The sequence below is a fragment of the Aplidium turbinatum genome, chromosome 15 (assembly GCF_918807975.1).
Source record: "Aplidium turbinatum chromosome 15, kaAplTurb1.1, whole genome shotgun sequence".
Classification (NCBI taxonomy): Eukaryota; Metazoa; Chordata; class Ascidiacea; order Aplousobranchia; family Polyclinidae; genus Aplidium; species Aplidium turbinatum.
The window spans coordinates 12,313,104-12,326,367 of record NC_137486.1 but is presented as its reverse complement, the minus strand read 5'-3'; the positions used below and the strand labels follow the sequence as shown (position 1 = coordinate 12,326,367).

The 13,264-nt window shown below is 37.6% G+C and overlaps 1 protein-coding gene across 1 annotated transcript in view; it reads left to right on the top strand.

Annotated features, from left to right (window-relative positions):
• LOC145784398 (protein jagged-2-like) overlaps positions 1–13,264 on the top strand; it is a 45,559-nt gene that overhangs the window by 10,999 nt on the left and 21,296 nt on the right. The window contains exons 3-9 of the mRNA XM_082596209.1: positions 66–114; positions 294–560; positions 1,407–1,467; positions 8,591–8,721; positions 9,083–9,202; positions 9,999–10,112; positions 13,110–13,223. Of these exons, the coding sequence (XP_082452335.1) occupies positions 66–114; positions 294–560; positions 1,407–1,467; positions 8,591–8,721; positions 9,083–9,202; positions 9,999–10,112; positions 13,110–13,223 (856 nt within the window). The remainder of the gene's footprint in view (positions 1–65; positions 115–293; positions 561–1,406; positions 1,468–8,590; positions 8,722–9,082; positions 9,203–9,998; positions 10,113–13,109; positions 13,224–13,264) is intronic.

The window sequence follows — 13,264 nt, the reverse complement described above, 5'->3', positions numbered from 1 at the left end:
CGCACACTTTTGGTCAAAAAACTGCTTCAGCTTGCAGTTTAATAACAGCACTGTTTTATTTGCAGAGGACATACACTTTGATTTTAGAAGCTCTCGACAGTGATAATAGCACGGGTGAGTCCTTATAAGTTTCTTGATTGAAGTTTTACCTAGCATACACTGAATAATTTTTCCATTTGTATTTTCGCTTTATTCTTTACCATAGTTTACTGCTTTAAAAACTATTTTTAAAATCTGATGAAACCAGCCATCAAACTACTATTTTTGAACAAAGCTTTTCTCGTCTTATATAGAAGTTGTCAACCCAGAAGAAGAACTCATTGATCACCAAATCTACTCTGGGATGTTGAATCCATCTCAAAAGTGGCATTCCATAGCACACAACGGACGTACCGCCCGCATTGAGTACCGCGTCCGGGTCCGCTGCAATGCCAATTACTATGGGTTCAACTGTACCAAGTTCTGCAAACCCCGCAGTGGTTTCTTTGGACATTACACCTGTAACCGAAATGGGAATAAGAAATGCATGCCTGGTTGGGTTGGAAAGGACTGCAATAAACGTAAGCCACTTTCCGCACTTTACAACATTGATATAGTCTATAATCCTATTTTTATAATAAACTTTTGAAAAGTATCTTTGGTAGTAGAATTTCTGCAGAACAATAACCAACCTATGTAACCCACTGTGAAAATTTTGAGAGTCTATTTTTTGTATCTGAATATTGATGTGTTCCACAATAAGTCGCTGTATAAGGTGATTAAAAGCGCGTGGTGGCTATAAGGCAATGATTGCTTGTTGCAGTGATCTTTTATGTTAATGCTATTAGAGGATTGAGTCATGTGTATTTCACGAGCGATTCTTTAATCTGCTGTGATAAGATAATACCTTCTCTCATCTTTTAAAATGAAGACATTACTTTCGCCAGATATAGTTTCTAAATGAGCAATTTGGTTGTCAGATGTTTTTTATAAGTCGTTGAACGGTTTCTTTGCCATGAACAAACGTAAGAATAAAAGGATGCCTTTAGAGTTTTTCGGGAAGCCGATTGCCGGCAACGACTTCTGAAAAATTCAATTTTCCTAATCAGTTTCAAATCTGACCTTTGAAGAGAAAGTTTCTGAAGATTGGTGTGCAATCTCGCGCCCACGTGTACATAATACCGGTTTCCCCGCACGCGGCCCTGGACCCATCCGGGTGATTCAGTCGCGAGACGTTGTTGGGAAACTAAATAAATTCTCAAACAACTTGCCACGCTTCATGCGGCATCAATTTTAACATCATTTAACGTTCTTTTTCGTCAAATAAGCCATGAAACAACGTTAAGTATTTTCATGTAAGGTAAGAATTGTTGGAATCTACAAAGTGTGAACGCAGCTGAACGTAATTCTTTGTTTATTTATTACAGCCGAGTGTAAGTTGGGGTGCAGTGCGGAGCATGGATCTTGCGACAAGCCTGATGAGTGCAAGTGAGTCTAATAATCACAGAGTTTTTTTGTGATAAATCCTATTTGTAGAAGAAATAGAAAAATAATCAAGCTCTCTACATGTTTCCTTATAGACAATGGCTCTTGGTAGAATGTTGCAATGTGTTGATGTTGGGTTTATGTCGGATATCGTGCTGTTCTAAATTCGTTCAAATAACAGTGTTTTTTCATGTTGAAGTATCAATTGTGGGATTTTTGTTACTTCACCGATTGAAGTATAAATAGTATTGGTCGTTGTTGTTTTCGTTGATTTAATACTTACAACAAAGCAGCTTTAACGCGATATAATTAAACTGACATAATTGTGGCCTGCAGACGAATTTATATCCGCTGAGTTTCCGCATTCAGAAATGCCGTTTATTGCAGCTTTACCTCAGTTGGAGTTTGTAATTGAAGCTTGTGGGAGGTTTGTTTTCAGCACCAATCGATGCGTTAATTGTCATTATCTACGGAAGCTGGCCTCTAGAGTTTGAAAGATGTGACATATCCACAAGCAGACGTTTTCATCTGATCTCTAGGCATTTTACATTTCGATCCATTCACGGTTTCACTACCAATTCCAGCAAAATGTTAATCGAACATCACACGACCATAGCACTGAAGTAGGAACTGCGCCATAATAACAACAATTGTGAAGTAAGAAATCTTGATACAATGAACTAGTGACAGTCTCTTCCTCTGTCTACATCTTCCATTGTTTTGTCGTCGCGCCATTTCTCGATATGATTACACGTCTGTGATACTGTCCAATTGAAAATCCTTGATTATTATTACTACATATTCATGTTGCGTACCTCTTCTAAACAACCTACCAAACTCATGCCTTTTCACCAAAACACAACGTCACAGGAAAAAGGACTGTTACTAAAACTACGGATACTTATCAGCAGGGTCAGTATAAAATTCTTTAGTTGCATGGTTCAGCAAAAGGTTGGTACGTTATGTTTAGGCATGACACAACAGTGGAATGAGACAGTCGCTATTTGGTGACATTGTTTTCTCCCAGTCTGACCCAAAACATGGAGGTCTACTCTTACACTAGAATGTGTTGTGGCATCGGAAGTAGAATTCAGGATTTATTTCAACTCAGGCTTCTACATCTTTTTGTCTGTGTTGAAACTCTTGGAAATGATTACTTGAGTCTGGTATTGCGCTGCTTTGTTTGTAGGATTGATTGCGCATTGATAAATATTGTTTTAGATTTAAATTTATTATTGATTTTCAAAATAACACTTTGTGTTTAACATTTTGCGATTTCATTGCATTAACGTTTCTCACTATCATTGATAAAAAAAAATGCTCAAATTTATTCTTCTTTTTCATGTTCTTCTGATGCTTTATTGGCTTGAAATGAACATGGTGATTTAAACCATGATCTTTTGACCTATTTTAATCGCAACAGCATCATGCAATGTGGCCACACCGCACGCGTCTCACCCGTGAGGAAGCGGACCTTTTCCCCTCTCGTTGCATAGCCACTCATTAGTTGCACTCAATCGCGTTATCGTATTAACTTGTTTCAACGATTTAGCGTACTTCAAGCGTGGTGTTTGTGTCCATTGCTAATATTGACATAGGCCCCTTGCCCTTAAGGTGAAATGTATTGGATTTGCCGATAAAGTCTTGGCGATCGCTCGCACGAAAAACACACGCGAGCTAACGCTATTCATCGGCTCTATGAACCGTCACAGATAGGTTGGGCCCGAAACTCGGTTGCCTTTTCTCTCTGCCGCTTATGTGCTCATCCAACAATCTTGTATCATGCTTGTGTCAACCGCGAGCTTTGTCGTGTCGTTTTTTTCCCGTGAGAAAGTTAGACTGGCGCGTGGAGAGAGTCGTCTATTGTCGACACCGATCACAAGCTCTGCCTTACTGTCTTTGTTCCAGCCTGTGTTATGCTTTCAAGGCAGATCGTAAATCTCCTGTTTCATCTGCGTTTGGCACGCGCTTTCGTCTTTTCCATTGTTTGGATTTATTAAATTATCATGCACAATTTCCCCTTTCTTGTCATTAAACTGTTTTACAACGTGTGGGCAGTTGTTTATTACTGTTGCTAAGCGATGCACGAATCTTCAAACGCGATGATCATAAACTAACTTGCAGAACTTTTATGTTTGCTACGTCTGTCCGGTGGTGATTGTGATAACTGTAATAATCAAACACAAGGTGATTTCAGAATTATCACACACTTTTCATTTTATAACAACACAATTATGACAACATTTTTCAACGTGAAAAAGTGTTAATTGATCATTTTCTAGAACACCGTAAATCTGTTTCCGTTTCAAAGTCTTGTTTTTGATTTATGACAAAAATATGACCATATGTTTCTGCAATCTTTTTCCCAAATGAAACTGTGTTGAGTTATCGTCGCTGTTTTTGCAAGAAAATTTGCTAAGCAAAAGTGTGGCACCTTGTCTGAATATCCAAACAAACGTTTAGCACTGCATCTGCTTCCAGCTTTTTGAAGTTAAAGCAGAAAGTATTGTTATGTTTACACGAAGCAATCTGCTATTGTATTACAAGAATGAAGATTTTTCTAATGAATTTCAACGAATTTCTGAATCCCGTTTTTCAGTTTGAAATGTTTGAACTGGTATCTCGGCAAAATTTGCTTATTTCTTTGATTGCAACCTGTTGTGTTGAATCTGCAAGTCATTGCTGCGCTGTTAGTGACGTTTTTGCGTAGAATTGAGGTGACGACTGGAAACTTTTCTTTCTGCAGTATGAACACCAGCTCAGTGGCCGAGTGGTTTCGCCTTCGGTTCTGGTGCTGGTAGATCTGAGATCGATTCCAGGTCGGGTCAAACCGAAGACTTTAAAAACGGTACCGATTGTGTTCTATCCTGCATAGCGCAGTGAGAATGAGTCGGGTAATAATGTGATAACATCGTAAACCTGATATAAATTAAAAATGAGCCCTGTCGCTAAAAGACCTTAGCTGTTGTAGAGCGACAATAAATAAAACCATAACATTATTATTATTCTGCAGTATGAGCAATGAACATGTTGCAAAGAGTTTTGTCAAGACCAAAAAGTTGGAAACTCGTAACTCTTTGATCAGAAACAACTGGTGACCACTTAAGGAATACGTTTTCTTAGAAGAAAATAAAGCCTTTTTTTTCACCGAAATGCTTACTTTTTGGAAATGCAGTTTGCAAAGACTATGACAAATTTACATTATTCTTCCATTGCCTGATGTCAGGCTTTGTGAAACAATTAAATTATATTATCTACAGGGGTAATCTTGTTATCAGCAACCCAACAGGAACATATTGGCTGCCATTTGTTGAAAGATAAATATTTTTATCACTTTTCCATCTGTTTTCTTTGCTTGGAAATTTTTGGAATTTTTATCTCGTGACCTTTATTGGAATGATGCACAAAAACACTGTTTTCGACGTCAAATTATCGTAGTATCCAGATGGTCTAACGGCAAAAGTTATATTTTTGCATCTTTTCAACGTATAGCCACATTGAAACGTTGTGAAAAGGTAATTTCATAGCAAGGTGTAATGAGATTCAACAACCAATCGATCGATCACAACATTCATGGCTTATCTATTGTCTGACCGGTTTCTATTAATGTGAATTTAATAATCAATTTCGCTTTTTGTAATAACCAATACCGAACCGAACGTTGGAAGGTGTGACCATGGTGTGACACTATCGTTTTCAGTTGCTAAATTGCTGCTAAATATCTTATGTTTTTTCGAAAAATGAAGGAAACTGAAAGTAGCATTGGACATATGCCATTCTAAACCGGCAAAGTAACAAATTAAAGGTTGTACTATTTTAAACTTGAGTAACGCAACAAGAGATCAGACAACAGATCACCCTTTAAATGGTGGTTTTGTATCTGTAGGCTGTAAACATTCTAAATTTAAAAGATATTTTTGTTGCAACAACAAATTTACTTGTTTTACAAGTTTGGTCTTATCGTAATGGCTTTAGCTATACCTTGAATTTCATGAAGTATCAATATTTCTTCGTGGCAATACCTCAGCAACTACCCGACGGTTTATAAAGCTACTCGAAATCTTCTTTAAACCTCAAAGTCCAACCCTCTTTTGTTGTATAAACATAGAAATCGCTTTTTTGGAGTATTCATGTTTCAATTTTCTCAAGTTGTAAGGATCAAGTATTAAATTTTTTTGACCTTGAGAATTCGTACTTGAATTCTCGCTCTAATATTGTTCCTTGTGCACTAAACCAAACTAGTGGTTCAAGTGGTGAATTTGACCTTCAAGGGTCCAATTTCAGATTATCAAAAATCAACCCTGTTTTGCTTGCTGCTTTACTGCTTCGTTTGCGGGTGCAAACTTCACTAATTTCGAGTGTTTTAATTGATGTGCGTTCAAGTGTGGAGTTACATCGCTTTTACGTTGTCCAACGTTTTAATTTCAGATAAAAACTTTAAGTGTTTGGGAGAAGCTGTAAAAAGAATTTGCGTCCGAACGATTGTTAGAATGCAAGTTCCAATTGAAGATTTCGTTGAAAGCTATGCTATCTCGTCACGCTTATGGCAGACCCCAGCTAGCTAAACCCATCCTTTTTTACATTGATTCTTTGTCTGCAGACGTTAAATCAGTATAAAAAGAAGATTTTGCTAGCTAGGCGCTACAAACACGCAAAATGGCAACACACATTTCTTCTGTCAATGGCCATTTGCCTATTTCATGACTGGCTTCTTTGCACCCAGTGAAGTATCACTAAGCCATCTACCGTACAAGATGCTGAATGACGAACACACAATAAGTAATCATTTGTAGAAAAATAAGCTATTGAAGTGGCGGCATTGCACGGCCTTTTATGCTTTCCTTGATTGTCTGAAAAACTGTTGGCCGTGTTATGCCAAAAAGAATATTGTTTGGGAAGATAAGTGAAGTGTGACCAAGGCATTTAGTCTAGACGACATAAGCAGTTCCACTTAGTTGCAAACCGAACTGTTAAACACTCTTTCTTGACAGTTTGACGCTTCCAATCAGAAAACCCACGTAAAAACGTTTATCATTTTTTTAAAGGTGACACCGAGCTGTTGTAGTTTAACTCAAAACCAGTTTGATCATCTGAAATCTTCGAAAACAACAGTTTTTAGCATTGCGACACTTTATTTCCTAAATCTGTTGTGCAATGTAGATTGTCTGTTTGTATAGACTTTTTTATGCGTTAAATTTTCACTGTTAAGCACATGGCACAATTGCAATGTTTTCATTTCCAACTCTGAAATGGTATGAAATGTTCTGGGCTATTTTTGTAAGCGAACGATTTCCTTCGAATTTACATGATCGAAAACCTAAGCGATTTTGAACGAGAAAATGTCTAGTTTATATACGGTTCAGTGCGGTTGTACACAAGCAACTTTTATCCAGCCAGATCAGATAAGGCGGCCTTAGCCGTGGGAAAGACCTAATCAGATGCACTAATCTTGCGTGCGTGTTCCTCGCACGCCTAGGCTCATCAAAGCACGACTAATAACACAGACATTCAGCATGCAGTGTTGAATATATTAGAAAATAAATCCTTTTTTCTGTTTATTTAACATCAAATCTGCATAGAAAATAAGAATCATCATTACGCACGCGTCTTCTAATGTTATCATCTGTTCTTACAAAAAACGGATAAAACGTAGTTTGAGATTAAAGTTGGACCAAACAATCTTTCTATTCCTGTCTAAAACTGTTCTTTGTCAGTGGTGTTTCGTGTTTTGCCAGAAAAAATTCTCCAGTTGTTGAATAACTTGAGCTGAGATTGTTTGGCACTGAAGAGCTTTCTCGGTCCGACTAGTATTAATAACACGCAGTCTATGTTACGTTGAGCACCACTCAACGATTCTATCACTGTATCATGCACAAGTACTTGCAGTGTATTTGTTATGAATATTTTTCTGTTCTTTTCATGTATTAGACGTGTAACTACGTTGCATTGGAATAAAGATGACAAAACTTGATTCTTACAATTCCGAGACATGATCTTTGACGATGTCACGTGTGTGCTTATATGCGTGGTTTGTGATAAATAGGGTTACGCTGTCAGTGCTAGCTTTTAATAATCGACCAATGTTGATTTTGAGGTTAAGTTGTTTGTAAAGTAGCATTTTTTTAACAATATTTTCACCTGCGCAAGCAAAATTTCAAGATCTGTTTCTGTTCACACGCCAAGTACAATGTCTTATTGAAAAGACCGCGTTTCGTGGCAATTGTTTATTTCGGTTTATTCAAACAGGTGTTTCCAATTAGCAATAACTTTTTTTTTGCTTTTTTTTACATTAAATTACAGCGATCGTCCGTAACGTTTGTACCTCAGGTTAAACTGGTCTATTTGCGGAGGTCATCAGTCGGTGTAATTTCGAAGACAAATGACATCAGTTTGGGTGTTTTTAGAAAACTTTTAAAGTAATATAACTGTAGCCATCGACCACAGAAGATGTAATTAATTGTTTTTCTCTGGGAGATCACCATTCCTTCGAGGTTTAATTACGAGGCGCTTGTGCTGCTCAGCCAGCAAATCAGCCCCTTTTTCAGTAAGCTCTGTGAAAAGTTATTTGCTGGCTCGATGATTGCAAAGCCGATTTTGCTTGCTTTTGTACCCAAACCGTCAATTTGCATTGGTTTTAACGCATCATGTGCTGCGTCCATCAAATGAAGGTAAAAAATTACTTGCAGAGTGATGGCTGATTTTTAATTGGTCGATCCAAGTTGCGCTTGGTTCAACAATGTTATGTTTTGAGTCTGTGTCCAATGTGTGAGCAATGCACTTGTCTTGGCGGCTTGAGCCTCGTTGAGTAAGCAGTCACCCGCGACGATGCTCTCTTATGTCATGTGTATGCTTACATTTATCGAATTTTTTCCGGCATTCAAGTAACGCAAACGAACATGACTTGTTGAACAAAGTGGACGCAGATTGTAACTTTTTGGCTCCCAAACCGCATAAGCTTATTTTTCCTCGAAGCAGTCCACTCTTATCAACCATGCAAATGCTAGGAATTAATTGAAAAACAACACTTCTCAAACGTTTTTTCCTTATTTATTGTCAAAATGCATTTAAATCACTTTCAAATCCGCCATTTCTCCTTTTCTTCATCCGACAATGTTTTTGACGATAGATGCAACTACGGTTGGCAAGGAGAGCTCTGCAACAAGTGCGTGCCCTATCCTGGTTGCGAGCATGGATCTTGCAAAGAACCCTGGCAATGCAATTGCGACACCAACTGGGGAGGATTACTTTGCAACAAAAGTGAGTAATGCGCAGTCGCTTAAGCTTGATGCCATTGTATCTTGAACTAGCTTGGTGTTTTCACTTTTTTGTCTTGCAAATCATTTTTTGTTATAATTTTTAAAGCTGTATCGAATGACTGCGTGGCTTTTACATAATTGAAAACACCAACCTGGATAGCGGAGATTGAACTGATTCGATTTTTCAAACTTTGTTCATTTGAAAATGCGGACCATGTTAAAATACTTTTTTCTCACAAAAAACGCAATTTCTGAAACGTGGCTGTTTATATTTTTCATTAAACAGCAAAAGTTGCTGTGTCTTCACCAGGTGTTCCATAAATGATTCAATTTTTCTTCTAACTAAGCGATGTTGCGTTTAGATTTGAACTTCTGCGGGACTTACCAGCCCTGCAGGAACGGAGGCACCTGCACTAACCCTGAGCCCGACAAATTTCAGTGTTCCTGTTTGAACGGATTCAGCGGTCAGCATTGCGAAATTGGTACGTTTCAAAATAGACCAGTTAATGGCTTTCAATTGTATTCCGACAGTAAATGTTTATAGTTTAATTTAGCTTCATCAAAACTCCATCAACAGTTTTATGGTCCTCTCCGGAGAAGGCAACGACTCACCTTTGATCGTAAAGAATCCACTTTGTTTATCTTTGAAATCGGAATTATTTTTGTTTTTAATTTTGAATGAGAGTGATTCGAAACTTCTGCTTCAAAGTGCAACATCGAATTCCTAGGAGTAGCAGTATTGCAAGAACGTAGATTTCAATGCACTTTTGCTTGTGATGATAACAAGTTTATTTTCTGTTTATGAATTGGCGGTACTGTACAAGTACATCATCTACGCATAAGCCAAGGAAATCCTTATGCGTTGTCCCAGTAATTCGCATGCTTTCAATACGTGCGGTTTGCGCCGCATTTGCTCAAGGAGTAGATGCCAGATAGACATCTTCAGAATAGATACAAACAATTGAAAAAGCGTTTTGCCTGCGTCACATTAAGTTCTTAAGCGATAATTTAGTTAACTTGGGCGTGTGAAAGCTGCTAAGTTTAATGCCATCTATTTTCTTGCTATGTTTTTACTTCAATGCTTCTTGAAAGCGATTATTTTCTTGCTATGTTTTTACTTGCCTCTTGCAATGCCTCTTTACTATTGACAAAAATAATTCATTGATTGAACTCCAAAGCAACAAAGACATTGTCATATCGTTATATCTCAGAAACTGTGATTAGTTGTGGCAAAATATTTATCAAACAAAACCTTGAAATAAAATGACTCTTTTTCAGCTGAGTTTTCTTGCGTGTCTAACCCGTGTCAGAACGGCGGATCTTGCCAAGACCAGCGCACTGGATTCACCTGCAACTGCCCAGCGGGATGGACTGGTGAAATCTGTCAAATAAGTAAGCCTTATAAGGATAAACTTGCTTACTAAAGAAGTAAATTTATGGTAAACTTTTCATTTATTAGACTATTTTCTTGAAACTTTGCGTTTTGTTATGCAATTACTTAAGCAGTTGGTATGTGATTTTTTTTAATACCAGAAGACAAATTCGTTTGTGAAAAGGGATTTCTGTTTTGCTTTCACTCAAAATGGAGTTTGACTGAAGCTATGCTGATTGAGGTTTGAAGACCTTCAAAAACCGCCTGATTTTGACAGAAATCTTAAATTATTTAGCGGCAAAAATACACAAAGGTGACTTATCCTTGTCCTTGTAATCGCGCATGAAATCTATGCAATTCAAGTAGGCGCGCGATAAATAATTGATATGTGGTTAGAAATGGCGCATTATTTGATGGCGGTTGCACTCAATTCTTCTTCATGTGCGGCACTTGTTTAAAAATTTTCACTGTTTTCTATCAATTATTGCCGATTTAGAAGCCACTTTACCTTCTGGCAATCTCTCCTTGCCAGCGCATTTCTCTGCATTTTTTATTGCATTATATAACCTATAACTGACGCAAAAACTATTTACACTTCAAGTATGCTAGTCTGTTAAGACGCAAAGTATTTATCATTAATTTTGTTCGCATTTATGTTTCTAAGTTCTTATTGTGAAAGCTTATTTTTCCTTTTTCTCGGAGAAACGACTTTCAAAACAGACTCTTCCTCTATTTGAGCATGACAGGCGTAAATTTTTAACCACCCGATGTCAGTTGATTTTGTCACTTCTACAGCGATAACCGCTGATGGGTTTATGATACGAATCTGAAAACGAGAAGAAAAGCCGCGTAAGACATTATGAAGCGATTATTCACAACCCACAGAGGCACTTGTCCTGGAATCAATTTCCAAACTTTCATTTCTTCTTGTGAACTTCAGCTACTCGTTTCATGGCAACTTGTTCTTTGTATCAGCTGTCGTTAAAATGATCTTTCCTGATCTTAGAGAAAAGCTCTTTTACTCACTTGCGCAAGTAAAAGCATGCTATGCCAGCCTTAGAAAGATTTTGTTTAATTCAAAAAGATCTCAGAGGTATAACTTTACGTTTTTGCAATGTAATTTGCATTATCTTTCACTTTGTTTCCTTTTGTTGTTGAACAAGAACGTGATTTGTAAAGATAACGGGGTTTGATTATTATGATTCTTTTCTCGTGGTTTAACGTTTAGTTGCGTTTAATCGATGTGATTACAAGAGAATGCTATATTGCGTTGCATCGAAACCGTGAGAGAAACGCAATGTTGCCGGTTTATTATTTAATCCTGCATGTTTATAAGGGAATTAGCAAATTGTCTTCCTGTAACCTCACGTGGGAGAAAACACAGACAAGTTTTTTTTGAATCCATCCAGATTAGAATACAGTCTTGTCAAGTCACTTTTCCACTTTCTTCTGTACTGCAAAAAAAAAACAACAACATTATCTTTGAGTGTCGTAGAAGGTCGTGCCATCATGCATTCAAAAAAATATGCCAATTTCTATAAACTTTGCAACAGTACAACCAGCGCGAGGCATAGAACAAAAAGTCATTCCTTGCTACAACAATAAGTTTCTTTAATGCAATTCAGATCATTTTTGTTTTTTTCAAGACTTGCGTTTACGTGTTTCTTGGGCTGTACTTTTTATTTATTTCAATTGCAAACAATTAAGATTTGGTTGCTTTTTGTTGTATGAAGTGCAAAAAAGATGCCAAGGCGCATAAAATGAAAGGGCTTCAATATAGCTGCGTCTAGATTTTCTAATAAAAATTGTATCACTTGTTTAAATTTTAATAATTTCATAATTCAAGACAAAGCAGCAATTCATTGACCGGATTGTCGGTTTGCAGTGCGTCGACCAAAATAACCAGTTAATTTTCTATTTCCGTTTTTAACAGTTGTAGAAGATACAACATGTCAAAATGGGTGGCATCTTAATCTGAGATGCATAGCTGGGTGCTACATAGCCTCCTCCAAAGAATTTGTCCATTACCCGACGCTATGACGTTGCCAAAAGCACCTTCGTTGTCCTAGCAGTAGAAAGATCGCATATTGGAGAATTGTTCAAAAAAACAATTTTTTTCTCTTATCCAACGTATACGTACATTATTGTTACAGAAAACTTACCAAAAGTTGCTACTCAGGAAAAAATGAGATATTTTTATTTCACAAGTTTATCAAAACTAATGTAGCGTCACAAACAAAAGCCATCGATTCTCCATTAACCCAAGGTCACTTTGCATCGATTTTTTGTCAATCCAACGACGTTTTGCATTTATTCGACGTCAGAGCATCTGATTTTTGTCTACAGTGTCACATCTGAAGTGGCGTGGGAACGTGAAACCACTTTTTGAATCACGAGCTCTCGACTGAATTTCGTCAAGTGTCGTCGAACAATTTTGATGATTTTTTTCTGGTTTCTCACTTAATTCCCCTTGAAACTGAAACCGCTTTGAGTTTTGAACCAAGCTACTTTGCCCTGCCAAGCCAATCCTGTATTGAGGTTTTCTCATTCAGCAACACTTGTCCAGATTAATTTGCGATCCTTCGAGCAGCGCTTTATTACTGCTTGGTTTGATGTGACAAGACTTTAGATTAATGAAACGTTTTGAAATTTTCCTAACAGCGTCAATCCACGCGGCAAGTTTCTTGCTATTTTCGATGACGTCACTCAACACGTTGACGTCACAGTCGATTACGTCATTAGCAGACATTAATAGAAACGGAAATGTTAACTTTTACCTGGTAAAGTACTGTAGTGGTAAAGAAAACACCGTAGATTTACCTTGTTCACCTTCCTGTCGCCTGGAAGTGTCCACTTCGAGAGCTCTCGTCTTTTACTACATTTTCTACATTGTCACTGATGTTTATGATTCATATGCGTCAAGCCGTCGCCTTCGAGTGCCGACTGAAGGTACATTAAACATCTTGTGGATTGTGACGTAAGCAAATAATAATTTGTTTGTTTTTGTTGTTTTGAAGACATCGACGACTGCGCGTCGCATCCATGCAGGAACGGAGGCACCTGCCATGACCGGATTAATGGTTTTGAGTGCGAGTGCCCCCCACACTGGGAGGGGGGCACCTGTCAGCTTGGTGAGTGTTTCGCTTTGAAGTTTTTTGGTGCAACTACATTG